This window comes from Alexandromys fortis, unplaced genomic scaffold (assembly GCF_014885135.2).
Source record: "Alexandromys fortis isolate MF-2015 unplaced genomic scaffold, M_Fortis_MF-2015_v1.1 scaffold_58, whole genome shotgun sequence".
Taxonomy (NCBI): domain Eukaryota; kingdom Metazoa; phylum Chordata; class Mammalia; order Rodentia; family Cricetidae; genus Alexandromys; species Alexandromys fortis.
Genome location: NW_026067940.1, coordinates 10,371,087 through 10,390,384, shown reverse-complemented (window position 1 = coordinate 10,390,384; position 19,298 = coordinate 10,371,087). Strand labels below are relative to the sequence as shown.

The 19,298-nt window shown below is 40.4% G+C and overlaps 1 protein-coding gene across 1 annotated transcript in view; it reads right to left on the bottom strand.

Annotated features, from left to right (window-relative positions):
* The window catches only part of Dars1 (aspartyl-tRNA synthetase 1), a 61,433-nt gene that overhangs the window by 29,268 nt on the left and 12,867 nt on the right, over nt 1-19,298 (bottom strand). Inside the window, exon 4 of the mRNA XM_050147709.1 lies at nt 16,856-16,958. Coding sequence (XP_050003666.1) covers nt 16,856-16,958 — 103 coding nt within the window. The remainder of the gene's footprint in view (nt 1-16,855; nt 16,959-19,298) is intronic.

Sequence of the window (19,298 nt, the reverse complement as noted above, 5' to 3'; positions counted from 1 at the left end):
ATGATGATTCCCAAACAAACTAAACTAGGTTTGTTTTTTTGCTTTGCATATTCTTCAGTGATGGAAGGTGACAATGCATTTGGTGAAAATGATTAAGATTCATGGAAAAGCTGCCTTCATTCTGATGCAGAATTGTATCTTCAGTAGTTGTAATGTTATCAGATACCCTAGAAACCACAAAGTGTTAAGTGTAGTCTTAGAACACCACAGTGAGCGAGCTACAAGGCCATCTGCTCAGGGACAGAAAGGCCTAGGCTGTACCATCTAGGATTCTGTCACCGACTACCTTTTTAAAAACAATTAATAGTACATATAGCTCTTCACTCTTGAGTATCCTGTACCACAGCTATCACCGAATATCTAACTAAAGAAAAATCCTAATTCGTAATTAGAAGGACCAGGCTTCTATTTACCATTCAAAGCATTTCCTGACATTGGCAGCATGGAGTCACTCATCTGTCTTCTAACTGCTGCCTCATCTGTATGCGTGGGTCAACCTGATGCTTGAATAGGTGATTCAGGGCTGCTTGTTCCACATGTCTCCAGGAGGAACATTTTCTCCTCACTGTACGCCATTAACCAACCCTACCTCAGCCACAGCTCCAATTTTCCTATTTTCCCTAAGCTCATGGTGCTTTGGTTTCACTCACTCTGACTCTGGACTTTCTGTTAGCAGACAGTCTCCTTTAAAGCCACTTAAGTTAAATATTGCCTTTTTCAACACAACATTTTTTTATTGACTATTTGGGAATTTCACAACATGCACTCCAATCACACTCACATCCTAGTCCTGCCAGGCCCACCCTCACAAAGCAAAACAAAAAAAAGCATTTATTTATTTGTTTATTTATTTTTGAGAAAGGGTTTCATTACACAGATCTAGCTGGCTAGAGCTTATTATGTAGCTTTAATTGACCTTGAACTCTGAGATCTCCTTACTTCTGCCACAGTGTGTCACACTATGCCCAGTAACATTGCTTAAACAAACAAACAAACAAACAAACAAAAAATAAAACCACTGACTTACTTTGCGTGCATCATGTGGTGTATGCAAACCCATAGGAAGCCCTGAGTAAGTTAAGTCCTGCCTGAAAGTGTGTTTGTTGACATGGATATAGCCATGCCAAGGAGCCCAAAACCTCATACTCAGGAGAAAATAGCAAAGCCTTCCTCTGGTCCATCTGCAGAGAAGGTTCATCACAGTATACTCCCCCTAGATAGTTACTGCTTGAAGACCTCTCCCCTTCAGAGACTACTCCTACTAAGATTAGCTATGCCCATCTCCTCGATTCAGCTTGTAAGCCCTGCTCCCTTGATTAAACTGTGTAATAGTAACGCCTCTGTCTACCACCATATACAAAGATGCTAAACTACAGGGCGCTGACGCTTCTCCACAAGAGCCATCCTGTGTCCGTCTTTCCCTCATTCCCTTACCTGGAGCCACACTACAGAAAATACTATAGCATGAGTGTGTAAGTCAGACGACAACTTGGGGGATTGGTTCTTTCATTTGACCACATGGGTCCATGGGATAAAACTCTGGTTTTCAGGCTTGGAAAGTCCCTGCCAAACTACCCAGCTGGCCTAATTTCTCCCCTTTTTGTATTTACTTTTGTGTAAGGCTAGACAGATGTCTCAGTGGTTAAGAGCACTGAATGCTCTTCCAAAGGTCCTGAGTTCAACTCCCAGCAACAATGCGATGGTTCACAACCATCTGTAATGAGATCTGGTGTCTTCTTCTGGCCTGCAGGCATACATGCAGGCAGAATACTGTATACATAATATATAAATAAACAAGTGCTTAAAAAATTATCTGTGTATGAATGTTTCACTTGTGTGTATGTACGTGTACCATGTGCATGCCTAGTGCCCAAGGTGGTCAAAAATGCATCAGAACCCCTGAAACTGGAGTTACAGATACCTGTAAATATCACGTAGTTGTGGGAACTGAATCCTGGTCCTCTTAACCACTGAGAAATCTTTCTATTCCCTCTTAACAGAAAAACAATGAAATGTGGGCAGAGATCCTCTGCTTGGCACTAACTGGAGATTTAATGAAAGAACACAAACATTTTTGTTTTCTTTCTTCCTTATTAATACCAGATGTTCTTTAAATTTTAATACATCTATACGTCTAAATTTATGCTTTTATCTACTCCTATTTGCAGAAATGAATGCATTCACAAGGAAAAAACTTGAAACAACACAAAATTAATTTATAACAAAGGACTAGCTCTAAAACTTGCTACTAGAGCCTGTAAGACAAAACCAAAAAAGCTTAGATTTTTCTGTGTATTTCTATGTGTATATGTACACTTAGAGTTAACACAATCAATGACATCATTACTACTAAACAATGGGGGGGGGGTTGAGACAGTTTCACACAAAGCCCAGGACGATTTTTAATTCATTATGTAGCTTGGGCTTGCTTGCCTTAAACGTCTTATTCTTCTGTATCTGAGATTACGGATGTATACCACTATACGCAACCCCAGTCTATCAATATGATCTTTTTTTTACTTACTTATTTATATGTAAAGAAATAATATGTAAAGAAATAAAGTTATATGTGCATGACGTAGTCTGCCATCAGAAAGACATTGGACTAGAAAGCTTCAACTCCACAACTGAAACAAACATGTCTCTATGTCTACATTTTGAAAAAGGGTTTTATCTATCAGATAACTAGAAAGCTTTAGGTTTACAGAGGATGTGCAGTAAAAAAAATAATGCAGTAGAAAGCAGAGGAACTCCCAGGAGCTGTTTCAGTACAGGAGAAACGGAGGAAGTAAATTAAACACATCTTTTCAAGAGCTAAGTCAGCTGTTTTTATTACACTGCAACTGCATTGTTTTCTGTGCCTCTTTCATTTTTCAACCATTCTTTTGACTCTCCATATAAATAGTCACTCAACAAATAAAATAAATTAGTACAATCTTGATATCAAGATATTCTTAAGGAATAGGAAAAACAGATTTCATGCCATTTTACTAGGAACTACTAACCACCAACTTAACGACCAACAGTTTTCATAGAATAAAATTGCAAAAAGGATTATATATATAAAACTTTATTTCATGCGCATTGGTATAACGATGTCAGATTCTCTGGAACTGGAGTTATAGACAACTGCAAGCTGCCATATGGATGGTGGGAATTGAACCCAGGTCCTCTGGAAGAACAGTCAGTGCTCTTGACCACTGAGCCATTTTGCCAGCCCCATTCTTGATATTTTATAAAAGCTTTCCATAATGATTTTGGTTTGTTTTGGAAGTGTATATAAACCATGTTAGTCTTGAGCTCATAGTTCTCAGTTTCCTGAGTACCTCTGTATTCCAGCAGATCTCAAGTTTTGTTGACAAAAAAATAACTGGTACAAGTGACCCCTTGTCAACTTGACACACAAACGTATCACTATTAAATCATAACCATTTTGTTCACAAATATCACATTATATTGGTACCACAACATAAAATATAAATAACTTTAGATGTCCCACAGTCTTAAACAATCCCAATTAAGGGGGCTGAAGAGATGGCTTAGTGGTTAAGAGTACCTGGCTGTTCCTCCAGAGGATGCCTGTTAGAGTCTAAGCACCCACATACTAACTTACGACTGCCTATAACTTCAGCCCACGGGGATGAGACACCCTCCTCTAGCTTCTGCAAGCACCAGGCACAAAAGAGGTGCACAATCATGCATGCACTCATATACATAAATTAAATGAACCAGAACACGAGGGTGCCAGCATCAGATCCTTCTCATGACTGGGATCTTCTGAGACATTAAATACCATAGGTGACATGATGTCCGGAGACACAATACTGTGTCAGGCAGGCCTGTTTACCTACAAATTAAACATTAGAAATACCTAAATACTTTCTCACAATCTCAGATTAAAAAAATAAAAATAGGAAAATATGGATGGATTACAGGAAGGGAACCAGGAAGGAAGAAAGAAAAGGAAGATAAGAATGAAGGACGATAGACAGAAGGGTGGATTAGTGAATTTTCTCTTCCTCAATGAGACACTGTACCCTGGAGATAAGTACAGAACAAAACTCATAAATGCTTTGAAAAGGTCCCTACTGGAGTAGACAATTTAAAGGTCACTGCTCAAATTTTCATTTCTGTTTAGTAGTTAGATGAAAAAGTATTAAACAGCACACAGTTCTGGTCAAGTAGATGATACTGTATGCATGTGGTGAAGAAATAAACCTGGGGGAGGAAAAAACCAGCTAATCTTTTTTAGTACTGGGTACTAGGGGCCAAGTGCCAACTCTCCCACCCTCCTTCCTTCTGTTCATTGCACCCCTTTTATTTTTTTCTTTCTTTCTCTCCCCCCCCCCCCCCCCCCCCAAGACAGGGTTTCCCTGTAGCTTTGGAGCCTATCCTAGAACTCACTCTGTAGATCAGATTGGCCTTGGATCCACCTGCCTATCTCTACCTCCTGAGTTCTGGCAGGCGCCACCACCGCCCAGCTTCACCCATATTTCTGTTTCGTCCTTCTGGAGTATAAAGAACCATCTAAAGCTGGGCAGTGGTGGTGCATGCCTTTAATCCCAGTACTCGGGAGGCAGAGGCAGGAGGATCTGTGAGTTCGAGACCAGCCTGGTCTACAAGAGTTAGTTCCAGGACAAGCTCCAAAGCTACAGAGAAACTCTGTGTGTGTGTGGGGGGGAACCATCTAAGATGGGTGCTAGCAAATGTTTGTCATCCTAGCATTCACGAGGCTGAGGCAGGAGGAATGATTTGAGTTAAAGGACACCGGAATTACAAAGTAAATTACAAGGCAGTCTGGGGTATAACATGAGACCCTGTAACCTAATTAAAGACATCAAATCAAACCAAACTTGCAGCTCAGACTGTCACTCATCTGTGAATGACAGAAGTGCATAATTTGGTCTTATGATTTTTGTTTGTTTGAGACAGGGTTTCTCTGTGTAGTCCTGGCTACCCTGGAACTCACTCTGTAGACCAGGATGGCCTTAAAGTCGGAGATTGTCCTGCTTCTGAGATTAAAGGTGTTACCCTGCCACTTCATTCCTAAGATTTTAATGTATTTATTGGCTCTGTTGAGGCTAGAATCTCGGCTTTTACCATTCATGCTAGGGACATGTTCTACTTATTACTGAGCCACATTCCCAGCCCTTAAACTACTTTTTAAAAAAATAAAAAATTTAAAGCTCACTTTTTGGGCTGGAGAGATGACTCATTAGTTAAGAGAACTGTTGCTTTTGCAGAGAACCCAGGTTCCCCTGGTGGCTCAGAGTTCAAGGAACTTACCAACCTCTTGGGCCTCCATAAGCATCATGCACACATGCTGTGCATTTACAAACATGCAAACAAAACACTCACACAAATAAAATAAAAGTAAATTTTAAAACACAAAGAACAGACTTATCCAGATGCAAATGCTAATCCAACCCCATCTTCTATGGTCACTGTTTTCTATTTGGTGCATAACTCCTTTTTCTCACTTGCAGAAAATATGGAATGTTTTATAAATTTTATGTCAGCATTCCATGGTACTTTATTGAATGTATCTGTATCTTATTAAATGCTGAGGAAACTTAACACACTTTTATTTTGTAGCTCATAAAAGTAATCTTAATATGCAAATCTCTAAAGCATTGCTCCCATTATCACTCAGTCATTTCCTATAAGTTCCAGCTTGTGTGAAGTGTTTTAGACATGCATACACCATTCCACTTCAACTTTACAAGTAATGATAAGGCAGGCATTATCACTTAAAAATGAAAAAAAAAAAAAACAAAAAAGCAAAGAAAAACAAAAACAAAACCCAAAACTGTTTCTAAGATAATAAATAATTAGCTGGCCACCATGCAGCTAGCCACAAATAAATCAAAGGTTACTTGTTATTGGCTCAAAAATTAGCACTAAATTTAAATACCTGGGTGCTTCTTCAGCACATCTGCAAACAATGCACTTTTTTTTCAATATAGGGTTTTTCTGTGTAACAGAAGTTACTCTGTAGACAGTTGGCATGGAATTCAGAGATCAGCCTGTCTCTGCCTCTGGAGTGCTGGGATTAAAGGCATGTGCCACTTCTACTCAGCATTAATTTTCATTCTTAAGACCCCATAAGCTGCAATATTTGGCTTATGCGACAAACACTCAAGTAATGGGCCATCTTTTAAGAGTTTTCCAATGTCCAAGAATCATTATTATCTTCTTCAACAGCACTGATATAGTTTGATGCCCTCATGTTGCCAACCTACACAGAGTTCAGAAGAATCTTTGCATGAAATCATAAGTAACTAGTTATATTTATGCTAGGTAAATGAATGCCATAAACTACCGGGGAATTTTTTTTTCTTTTTTTTTTAAGATTTCTTTCTTTCTTTCTTTCTTTCTTTNTTTATTTATTATGTATACAATATTCTGTGTGTATGCCTGCAGGCCAGAAGAGGGCAGCAGACCCCATTACAGATGGTTGTGAGCCACCATGTGGTTGCTGGGAATTGAACTCAGGACCTTTGGAAGAGCAGGCAATGCTCTTTAACCTCTGAGCCATCTCTCCAGCCCCCTACCGGGGAATTTCTGACACCAGATTTTAGACTTAATTTTGTGCGTGCTTGTGCTTACCACAGTGCTCTTGAGGTCAGAGAATAACAGAGTGTCTGTCCTTGCCTTCTAATTTATTTGTTTATAGTTTTCTTATTTTGTATGCTAGGCTAGCCAGCCAGAGCTTCCAGGGATTCTGCTGTCTTCCCCTCCCTGTAGGAATGCTGGGATTAGACTTGTAGGATGCTGTATCTACTTTTTACATGGGTGATTCAAATTCATATCCTCAAGCTTGTATGGTGTTTATCCACTGAGAAATCTTCCCAGCCTTAGACTTAATTTTTAAAAAAATTATTTGTATCTTCATTGCTGTGTACATGGGTGTTTTGCCTGCATACCATGTGTGTGCCCAGTGCTCCTGGAGACCAGAAGAGAGTGTCAGACCCCCTACAACTGATGTTACAAATCGTTATGATCTGCCATGCAGGTATTGGGAATCAAGTCCAGTTCTTGGCAAGAATAGCTGGTTTCCTTAACTGCTAAGCTATCTTTCCAGGCCTCCGAAAATTCTTTTTGAGACAGGGTTTCTCTGTGCTGCCCTGGTTGTATTGAACTCAAAAGATCCTCCTGCCTCTGCATCCCAAAGGCTGGAATTAAAGGTATGTGCCATCACCGCTCGTCTAGGCTAGATTTAATTTTTTTTTTTTTTGAGACAGGATTTCTCTGTAACAGTCCTGACTGTCCTAGAACTCACTTTGTAGATGAGGCTGGCCTAGAACTCACTGAGATCTGCCTGCCTTTGCCTCCCAAGTGCTGGGATTAAAGGCATGTGCCACCACCACCCAGCTAGACCTAATTTTTTTTTTGAGGGGGGAAAATAACATAAAATAGAAACGGAATTTATTTCTCTAGAAGAAGCAGATATCCATAGCTGGGGCAGCAACTTTGGCAAAAAAGGCTGATGGGAACACACCAAACAGCAACAAGGAAGAGCAGGGGTCAAACAGGAAAGTAGTGGTGCCCCTGGGTTCTCCTTCCAATCTGGGACCCTGGGTCTTGGCAGAGAATCTGGCACCTTTTTCTGAGCTACTTCAGGGTGTTTCCAGGTATAAGCTCCTGGGAGTGGTCAAGACCACAAGTTCACAGTGAAGCCACAAGTCACATTCTGTCCAACACTCCAAATGCCTATAGAGGCAAAGAGGGTAGCCCTGAGGGCCTGCTGGATGCTGGCCTATCTTTCTGTGCAGCCAGCACATCCTTCTTGCCCAAGTCAAGCTTGGCTTCCTCAGTCTAGTCCTCCAGGGCAGAGTCTGGGGTACACTCTAGCCAGCAGCCTAGAGAGAGGTCATACACAGGGCCTGCCAGGCAGCTTCCTGTCTTGCCTTCACAAGGCTTCTTCCCACCTCTTGGTTGGGGCACTGAGGGCTGAACAAAGGTGTGCAGAACAGCGCTGGGTGAGTAAGTGAGGTGGGCAAGGTGGGGCTCTCAATCTCTTGCTCTGTCCACTGGGAGCAACAGGCAGTAGTGGGTTCAGTAGTAGGTCCTCCAGGCCTGAGATGGGGCATCTCCCCACCCTTGTTCCACAGGCAGGTTCAAGTGGCTCCTTTAGGGCAGACCACTATTCTCCTGACAACTATCAGTGTTTGTGTGTGGTATGCAGGGGCCACAGGAACCCAGAAGGTGGCAGCCAGCTTGCTCCAAATGCCAGTCCAACGAACATCTGTAGTACTTTGTGCCATTTCACCCATGGCCAAAGACCCAGTCCCAAGAGCTGCTCCACCATCTGGATATTGTCTGCTGTCCCTGCAGCCTCTTTCCCATCCCCCTCTGTGGCAGCTGAGTAGTGGCCTTCAGGGCTGGTGGCTGAGCCCCTGGGTTGCTGTGACAGGTGGAGAAGTTGGCCTTTGGGTCTGGGGCAACCTGAGGCATAGACCAAACAGTGGCAGTGGGGACTAGGGTACTGGGTCAGGGCAGCAGCAGGGGCACAGAAATGAAGGCTGGCTCTTTAGGGCTCTGGGCCTCTCGAAGATAAGGAGGGTGCTCAGGCAGTAGGTAGTAATGAGTACTGTTGACCTTCCTGCTATTGTGGACAGTGATCAGGATACATGGGCCAACCTGTAGGCCAGGAGCCTGGATCACTTTGATCACTTGTAGGGTGGCATACTTAGGGTCTGAGGCAAAGCTTTGGGTGGTGGGCATGGTCTTTCCGGGTAAGCTAGAGAGCCGGTGTGGTAACGGAGAGCTGCCAGGTGGCACCAGGGAGCTCAGGGTCCTTGAACCTTGAGGGGATAAGGGTTCCAAGGGAGGCACTCAGGGAGAGGAGGCAGGTCTAGGCCACCGTTTGTCTCTTCTTCACCTGAGGGAACTGGAGATAGCTCCACACGTGGACATGTGGGCTGAGGGGGGGATAGGTACCTGGAGTGACACCTCGGGCTTGTCATCACCTCCTGGGATGGGGAAGTGGGTCAGCTGGCCAGTGGGGACCTGTAGTTGCTGCATATACTTCTGTTGCAGTGCCTGGAAAATCTCTGCAGTCTGGGCCGAGCTGGGTGGCTTGCTGCCACCCTAGGGTGGAAGACATAGGTTGTCCTCCAGGGCAGGGAGCCCTGCACCCACTAGCTGTTGATAGAGCAGACCTCAAAATCATCCTCATCTTGGGCCACAACATCATTGGCAGGGGGTGGGGGCAGTGGACGAGCATCCCAGTCTACAGGTATGGGATGTAAAGGTTGTGGCAGTGCCTGTGTGGGACTCTGTGGTGGTGTCTTGTCCAGCAAGGAGCAGGCATCAATGGCCAACTGTGCCAAGGAGGGTACACAGGGCAGTGGGGTTGGGACCACAGGCTCCTAGCCAAAGTAGATGAGTGTGACCTCACGCCACTGCTGCAGCCTGCTTTGGTGCTGGCACTGGGCAGAGGGCTTTGCTAGCCACAGCTCTCAGGGCAGGACTGGCTTCCTTAGGCCCAGCCTCTTCAAGCAACTAGACAAGGGGTCTTGGTCCTCATTCACAGGTAGACTTAATTTTTAAAGCACATTCTTATCCAAAATCTCAGTGTTGAACTGAGCAGACTACATAGTCACTTCTTCCCTAGCAGATATTGCTCCAACAAAAAGTCAAAGCATATAGGAGCAGCAAAGGATAACAATGCAAAGTTGGCTTCTTTGGGTCTCACCTTTAGATAAACATCTACACTTACCAGAGAACTTGTAACAAGTTTCTGCACCATTCTGAATCTCTTTCCCCTTGCTGACCCAAGCTTAGCCAAGTGCCTGGACCAGAGCAGGTGTTAACTAAGTGTTCTGAATCAGTGAGACTTCTGAGTACTATTTATTTTCTATTTTCCAGCTATAATAGTTAATGCAGTAAACAGAAATTTTATACCTACCAACCAGTGGAATATCTATTTTAGGTGAAATATCTCAAAGGAAGGAAAATAAACAAAACTAGTATGTAGTTAGGTGACTCATAGAGAATGAGGAATATACTTGTGACTCACAGGCTATCAGTAAATCATGTAACCACAATGACTAATACAAAGAAAAAAAATTGTTTTCAGATTCAAAACTGCCCGACTTTTGGGGTAAAAGGAAGGTTGTTGAACAAGCACAAAGAGCGATAGTAACTTTTAACTTTTAAAAACTATTGAAATGGAGTTTGGGAGCTATGATTCTGAAGTCAGACAGTTCCAGGCTAGATGGTAGAGAGACCATGTCAAACAAAACAACCATTAAAACTACTATCCATATTAGTTCTAGTTCTTTAAAGATGCTGCTGTAAGGTCAGCCTTGTATTTGTATTAACTGCTGTCCTCTATTTAAACAGCTGCTACAGAAAGGCTTCCAGAATACGTTACTCCCCCCCCCAATCAAAATCTTGACTTTATATACTACTCTGTAACTTTTAAATGACACTGAATTAAAAATAATTTTTCAAAAGAAAAAAAAACACTAAGAGCTCAAGTCTTTAGCTAAAGAATCAGGTGGCGATGTAAAGTGAGGTCAGAAGCACCATCTTGCACAAGAATCACATCTTCTGCTTCCAGAAATTTTCATTTACAGAAAGACCATCAACCATTTCAAACACACAATTAAGATTCTGGTCTTAAAATCCCTCTGGAGTTAGATGTGTCAACTTCCCTGTGTAATTCATGCAGCTGCTTCATTTTTCTATTCATTCAGTCACAAGAAAATTGATCTTTCCAACAGATTGATTAAAATGATCTCCTCAAGCATCCTATGGCACTGAATCTAATTAGTGAGCCAACTTTTGGGTAAAATATCAATAAACTAGATGAATGTAGGACATACGTTTTCCTCCACATTAAACGTTAATGTTTCTTTTCAAAGAAAAAAAATTCAAAAGCTCAAAATTAACAATACAGTTTAGTCAATAAGGCAAATAGACAAGAATCTCAGATTTAATATCTAAAGTAAATGCTAAGATCGTTATCTACTTACGATATTAAAAGTGACCTTGAATTTTGCCTTTTAAGTGATTAGGAAACCCCAGCTGGAACTATCTGATTTGGTATTTTTAATAGTGGAGTCCTAGCTTTTTTCCACCTGGTAAAAGGCCAATGGGAATAGAGTTAAATTTAGGCCTTATGGAATTAACATATAAACACCATTCTCTCTCTTACTTTCTTCTTTAAGAGTTCACATATTTTACTGTCCAGAGTCCTTGGGCTGCAATCTTCAAAATGTAAACACCTAGAGAGCTGACAGTGTTCAGGTGATCCATCAGTAAAGTCAGCTGTAAGCATTTCATATGTAAAAACTGACCCAGAAGAGAATGAAAACTAAGTGAGGATTAAAAGCAGTCTTTTCTTCATATACATATTTCTGTGGGTATTATTTTCTAAACCAGATTCTGGCAGCATTAGCTGGCCCACTCCCTAGGCAGCTGGCTTCCCCCACACAATGCGCTACAAAATATTCTTTTCAATCACTTCACGCTTCATTGGGCCTCAAATTTTTAACATCAGCTAAAAACATAAGTAAGCTTTTCATTTTATTTTATTTAAGCACAACACTCAGAACTAGTTTAGAAGCTAGTCATGTGCTGTTTTGATCTTAATAGGAGGCCACTAGAATATTCTGCAGAACTCATTGTTTTCCCAGATTTTTCTTGTGTAATTATACTTTAAAGGATAAAAAGGAAAGATCCCCAAGAATTCTGCTAAATAATAAAAGTATTTGAAGTCTCTAAGTAAAATCTTGATTTTGCACTGTCAGGTAGAAGAGGGGCAGACATGTCATAATTCTACACATGCACTCAGTCTTGGTGTGAGATAAAGCACCAGGGGTCTGTAGAACAGGAACTTACAGATGTTGCCAAGGCAAGAGGAAGAGAAAGCAGCAGAGGATAAGGGAGTTCTGGGCAAGGAAAAGATGATGGGGGCACTCCAGGAAGGGTTCTAAAAGAAGACCAGGATGATAGGGGAGCAGGGGGGTTATGTCTACTAAATTCTCAAAACTTTGAAGCCATCTTCCACTCCTATTATTTTCCTCTTTCCCACACAGTAGTTAGAAAACAGGTAAGGCCTTTTATAAGAGACAATTTTGATGTAACGTTTGTTTAAGAACAACGCCAGGCATAATCAATGAGAAACACAATGCCAATGCCTGTAGTGGTAACATGGGTGACCTCAACCATGAAGAAACACTCGGAACACATACTGCTAACATCCCTTGTGACCTGAGTTACGTACCCATTTGCACAAAAATTCCAGGCAGCTTCAACAACTACTTCACAACATTTGTGTATTTATCTACTCCCAACATTTGTGGAAATTGTTCAACCTACCTTTAAAAAGTAAAACTCTTGCCCTTTAAAAATGTGTCATTAAGTTTCTCAGTGTTATGCTATTAACCTCACTTATGCATAAACTGATTTTTATTGCACAATTTCACATAGTACAGTGATTTTTAGGGATGTGTATGTCACACTACACCACAACTGACAAGGTCTTAAGCACCACTTTAGAAAAGAGTAATTTAAAGGGACACCAATATCTGAATTTCAGTCTCAGGAGCACTCACTTTCTCTATGGGGTAGACAGCGATTACAGAGGTGTCAGCTTGTATAGCTGTGTGACAAATACCTGTAAGCCAGTACAGTGAACAACAGGACCAACAGCAGAGATGCTCGTGCCTTCAGAAGCCTAGCAGAAGGCAACCAGGTACTTGAAATTCTAAGTCTGTCGTCGCATTTCCTAACAGCCTCATTCCCCACACAGCTGCTACAATGGGTGTAGCATTCTTCACAATGGCGGTGAGAGAGAGGGATTATAAAGTACACTGCTGATAGCCATGTTGGTAAGAAGAAAAAAAAAAGATTAAAACTTTATCAAATGTATGTGGGATTGTTAGATCTTTCCGGAAACATCAAGGTTTCATATTTGTAATTCAGAAAAATTAGCTGTCATTGCAAACCAGAAACTCAGTTATAATTCTTTTTCTCCCACTGTTTTTACAACAAGCCTTTAAATAAAGGGGTGATTTTTTGGGAAAGCACTCATGCTTTATAAAAGAGACAGACTCATTAGTATTAATGCTAGAAAGCCTTTAAATTCCTCCTTTGCAATCTTTTTTTTTTTTTTTTTGTATCAATGAATTAAAACTCTTTTCCCTTACTGAGTAAATCAGACTCTCCAGGGCCATGGCAGAGTGTCTGACACAGACAACTTAAGGAGGTAGGACGTATTTTGCTTTCAGTACTCCAGGCCGTCATGCAGGGAGTGGTAGGGCAGCTCACCTCATGGAAGTCTAGAAAGGAAAGGGAAGCCTGTGCTTGTAAACCACCCACAACTCTCCACTTTTATTCTGTCAGATTCCTGGTCCAGGAGGTTGTCTCCCCTTAGTCCATCTTTTCTAGAAACACCTCACAGACATAACTGGGGATGTGAATCACTGATCTCCCAGTCCTTCTATGTCAAGAACTAACCATCTCGTTTCCTGCATAATTTTATACATACATGCGTTTTAATTTTAGTTTCTGGAGACAGGGTCTTACTGCATAGCACTGTCTGGCCTACAAGCTTACTGGGTAGAACAGGCTGGCCTTAAACTCCAGATATCTACCTGCCTCTGCCTCCTGAGTTTGGGGATTAAAGGTGTATGCCACCATGCCTAGCCCAATGGCTTATATTTTTCAAAGTTTTCCCCCTAATTTGACTCTCACAAACCTGGGGGCCATGTCTAACAAGCAGACCTATACTGTGGAAGGCTTTGAGCTACTATCAGGAAGATGCGAGTTGATTTAGAGGTTACAAGTTGAGTCCTACCCTAGAGACAGAAACTTGGTTTAAAAAAAAAAAAGTCAGGCCGGGCAGTGGTGGCGCAAGCCTTTAATCCCAGGAGGCAGAGGCAGGCGGATCTCTGTGAGTTTGAGGCCAGCCTGGTCTAGAAGAGCTAGTTCCAGGACAGGAACCAAAAAAAAAAAAAAAAAAAAGCTACAGAGAAACCCTGTCTCGAAGAACCAGTGCTATAACTCATCTGGAGTTTGCACCAATGTTCTTAAGAAAACTGTCTTGTCAAGTAGCCCAAACAACTACCAATAATCAGTTATTACCATGAGTCTTAGTCATAAGAACCTTCATTTCTCATAAGGTAACCAAAGTCATCATACCACCTACTATTAATGCTCTGGCTTAATTCTTTAGTATGTTAGTGCCAAAAGTTAGTTATAATCTAAGTACCATGTGTTAAGGCTATTGTATAAAATTGGCCATATCACTTGTTTATAACTAAAGGCTTTAGTTATACCTTTCCCACACATTCCTAAACTGTATAAAGTCTAATTTTTAACACACTAACAGAAACGTGCTTTAAAAACTCATTTACAGCTTATCTGTTCAGTATAAATGCCATCATCTAGATCTTGATTGAGTTCTACTTCATAGACTATGAATATAGAATTACCTATATTCTTCTGTATAAAATAAAATTATTTTCTTATATTTGTAAGTAAATGAATGCCCATGATGGTCAGAGGACAGCCATCAATATCATTCTTCAAAAATCATCTACCACTATTTTGAGAAACAGTCTGTCATTGCCCTGGATCTTGTCTAGTACAATAGGTTGGTTGATCAGTAAGCCCTGAGGATCCTCCTGTCTCTCTGCCTTTCCAGTGTTGGTATAATAACAACACCACCATGCCTGGATTTTTCAGTGGTTTTTGGAGACTGAACTCAGGTATTTTGAAGGTACTTTATCAAAAGACCAGCCCAAGAAAAATCGTTCTTGACTTCGCTTCTGCATGGAAGTCTGGCCTTTCTTTAATTCATAAACATGAGGACACTGGTGAACGGCGTCTGCTTGGGTGACTATTTGTAAGCACTTCTACCAGCTAGTTAGTTTGGGCTGACAGATCAATTGCTGTTACTTGTTTCATTCCCAGAAATTCCTGGAAGATGCAAATAAGCTGAGCACTTTTTGTGAACTATGTTAGGTATCACAGACACTGACTGCCCACACTCAGTAGGAGGCCCAACAGTGAATATTAAAGATTAATGGGATTTTCAGAAGTCTGTTCAACTATACAATATTTCCTTTAGGAATGTAACACTGAAGTTATAACAATGTAATAGAAGTATGCGCAATGTAAAATTGTCAGCTGATTAGTTCCCCAGAACTAAATAATGTATAAAAGACAAAAATCCATATATCTTTTTGTTTGATGTTGAATTTTACCTAGTATTTTAAATATATTAAATATAGTTCATCATGACAACGGTGATTTCCATGGCCATCTCTTTCCTTTTGTACAGAAGGTTTTCTATGTAGACACAGCTTATCAATAGAAACCAGAGTCACTTCCGTAGATGTGGTACACACATTGACCTTCAGATGCTGGGTGGAGAACGTATCTCCCAAGCACACTCTATGAAAACAAACCTAATGATTAGAAGACCAGAGTGGGTCTCTGACAGCGGTCTACCAAGGAACAAGTGGGGCTACCACACAGATGGAACTAAACTACTAAATTTACCATTGAGTTATCAAACTCATGGAGCTGAGAATTTCAAACATAAAAACAGGTATGTAATAATAAAACTGATCTAAGTAAATTTCTAAACCAATTCTAGTTGCTGAGCACTTTACTGTCTTGGGGCCAGGGTGAGTCCCAAACAAATTCAGACGTCACATTAGATCACGCTAGTCTCTTTCTAATTCTAGAATCATGATTCCATTTATGCTAACGTGTCTTTGAAGACATACATGGAGGGATTGGAGAGATGGCTAAGGGGGGACAGTGCTTGCTATCCTTGCAGAGGACTTAGGCTCAGTTCCCAGAACCCACACATAGCTGCTCAAAACCATCTGTAATTCCAGTTCTAGAGGATCTGATGCCCTCTTCTGGCCTTTTGGCACCAGGCACACATGTGTCGTACATACATACATGTAAGCAAAACACTCACACACAAACAATAAAATAAATTTAAAAAGCCTGCATCTAAAGAACAAAGATGTCTTTCAACAATAGAAAAACACAGTATTTGCTTTAGATTTATTTTAAAAACACCTACATCTATGGAATACTATTACTTAAAATGTAGGCTATTCATGCATTTCCCTATGTCTTCTTTCATTATTATCATGGGAACACTAATTAAGAAAAACAGCTAATGAAATAGCTGCATCATGAGCCACAAATGAAGCTCTCATTACCTTAGTCAGAGCACCCTCTACCTTCTTTCCTACCTCAACATACTATTTCTTGCAAGCCGAACAAAACAAAACAATGTGCTTCTGTAGAGCGTTGAGCTAGACAGCAAATACCTTTGCAGCTGGAGGAAAAAAAGCAAGTCTTATCTCTTTTTTCCCCCCTAACTCTTTGGTGTCAAAGTTAAAAGTTGTAACATTATTAATACATGTCTGACTTCCTTCAGGCGCGAATCATCTGCAAAAGTACAGTTGTCTTATTTTACGTTCTTTTATTATTCAGTTAGAAAACTTGTTGCTCATTATGCAAATCTCAAGGGGGGGGGGTAGTGGAGGAAACAAAGCTCGACAAACACAACAAAATCAAGTTGCTGTGCCCTGTTGAGGATGCCAGGCTTTTTGTCGCTCTACTTGAAAGTAATGTGACTTGTCTGTGAAGAGTGCAGCTTCAGCAGTTCCAAATGAATCACAAGCCTGTGCTCCATATTTTCTCTTTTGTAAGTTTAATGTATTCAAGCAACACTGAACTGACAATTTAAATAACTACATTTTTAAACAAACGAAGCATTGATGTTAATGTATGAAAATGGTCCAAACCCCTGGGAGTCTTGGTTCCCACCATTGTTTATTCTGACAACAGGATATAATTGCTTACTTACTTGGCAGCAAATTTAACCATCTGCTTGCTTGCGTGCTCTCCCACTGCCACAAGAGCCTGGACATTAAACTGCTGCTGCCTCAGGACTAAGAAGCATTGCTTCCCTGCAGGAGACACAAAGAATATGGGACATTAGGAACATATTATTTCAGGTTTTACAAAGGAAAAAGCTTCTCTACTTTAAAATTAGGTAAAAATTTAAATACTCATCAGGTATATGCATGTGTTATTTATCAGCTTCCACAGCCAAAATACCCACAGTTAACTGACAAGCTGCAACAGCAGTTCCTATGAATAATAAAAAATGCATCTGACAGGTTTCTTATGAGAACATAGGTAAATTACCAATGTACAGAGAGAGATAGATTATTCTGTAACATTGAACAATTACAAGTTGTTTCAGATGACTTTCACCATTCAACAAATAGCTCCTATGTCCTACTGGCAAAGACCCTGAGCTAACTACCATGGGAGCTTCAATCATGCAATCACAAATGCTAATAAAGTGTTTACGAGTCAGAATACAAGTGCTCTTTGGGGGTGGTCCATCCACAGAGTTCTTCCTACCAAAGCACATAGATTAACAGGCGAGGTCCTTTCACATTCCATTTTCCAGTTCTGTCCTCTGTGATAGTCACACATTTAAAAAAAAATTTTTTTCTTTTCTTTGTTTTGTTTTTTTTTGTTTTGTTTTTTCGAGACAGGGTTTCTCTGAAGCCCTGCTTTGAAGCCTGTCCTGGAACTAGCTCTGTAGACCAGGCTGGTCTCGAACTCACAGAGATCCACCTGCCTCTGCCTCCCGAGTGCTGGGATTAAAGGCGCGTGCCACCACCGCCCGGCTACATTTAAAAAATTTAAGCTATTTTACTTTTTAAAATAAAACGCCATTTTTAAAAGTCCTATAACCAGTTTTATTTTTACATCTTGTGGGTCTCTTGCTTCCTGTTCTTTTAAAGAGAGCTATTATTTCTTAACCTGAAAAATATTACTTCTACATCCTTGTGCCATACATCCCTTTCCCTCCAAAGCAGATCATTTTAAGTCTCTGATCAAATTCTAGAAAACCATTTCCTCATAAAAATGAATTAATCTTTCCAAGACCACTTTTCTCATCAGACTGTCTTATGAAACATCACAAGCCTATGGTTTTCATTATTTTATTATCTTAAGTGTTAGCTTGCCAAAAAAACAAAGAAAAGGAAGCAGATAGCTACTATTTTCAACACACAGAATTTTAAAACGTGTACCAGAGTACAATCACAAATTTTACAGGTTAGTCAGGCATGGTGGTACACATCTTTGATCCTAGCACCTTGGAGGCAGAGGCAGGTGGATCTCTGTAAATTTGAGGCCAACCTGGTCAACATAACTACAAAAGAAAAATAAATAAAAAATTTAAAAATTAAAAAAAAGACAGGTTGAAGGAAAAGTCAAAAGAGCTATAATCTATTGGCTCTGTAGTCACATAATCAACAGATTTTTAATCACAAAAAAGATATCACTTTCCTGTTTTACAGTATGATTTAGATACATGTTAAAACTAAACAAATTCAAAGGCATTTTAAGGTATTGAATAAAAATTACTCCTGAAACTTGCACACCATCAAAACAACATTATCTAAGTATAATACTACAGAACCCATAGCTGGATTTTGTCCCACTAGAACACAATGCAGCAAGAAATGGAAGGTGGTGTGCTTATATAACCCAGGGCAGGCTGAGAGGAAATAGCATTTTAGCTGCTGAAGTGGTTCAGACAGAAGCAGCTCAGTCCTCCCTGCATTACAAAGTTACCCAGCAATAAAATAGAGAGCCCTAAAACAGCACAAAGACCCTTAATAAATGGAGTTCTGAGGGGCGTACAAAGGGTCAGCACTAAGGATTAACAGTCTACCTAATGATTTGGTTGAATAAAGATTTCAAAACCTGTTGTTTCATTTGTTTGTGTGGATGGATTTTTCAAGATAGGGTTTCTCTGTGCATCCCTGGCTGTCCTGGAACTCGCTCTCTTGACCAGGGATGAGTCTGGGATTAAAGGTGTGGGTCAGTACCACCCGGGAAAATTTTGAAATCTGAAGGCCAGGGACCATATCCTATCACTTCTACAAAGTGATTAAACTATTAAACGACTGTAGGTCTCTGTTCTTCATCTGCAAAATGGAGACTAGCACACTTCTTGAAAGTTCAGTTTTCTTTTATAATTTGAGGAATACATACTTAAAGTCAAGGCAGAGTCCCTTAACATTAACCACTTTTTTTTTTTTTTTTTTTTTACCATTAACAGCATTTCTAATATTGGTATCTTATTTGAGGACTGCATCATTCCCATTTTGCAGATGGATAACCATGTATAACTTATACTGGATGCTGAGAATATGAAGATAAATATTCAGAAGACATTTTCATGAAAAGTGATCACAAAAAAAAAAAAAAACAAAACAAAA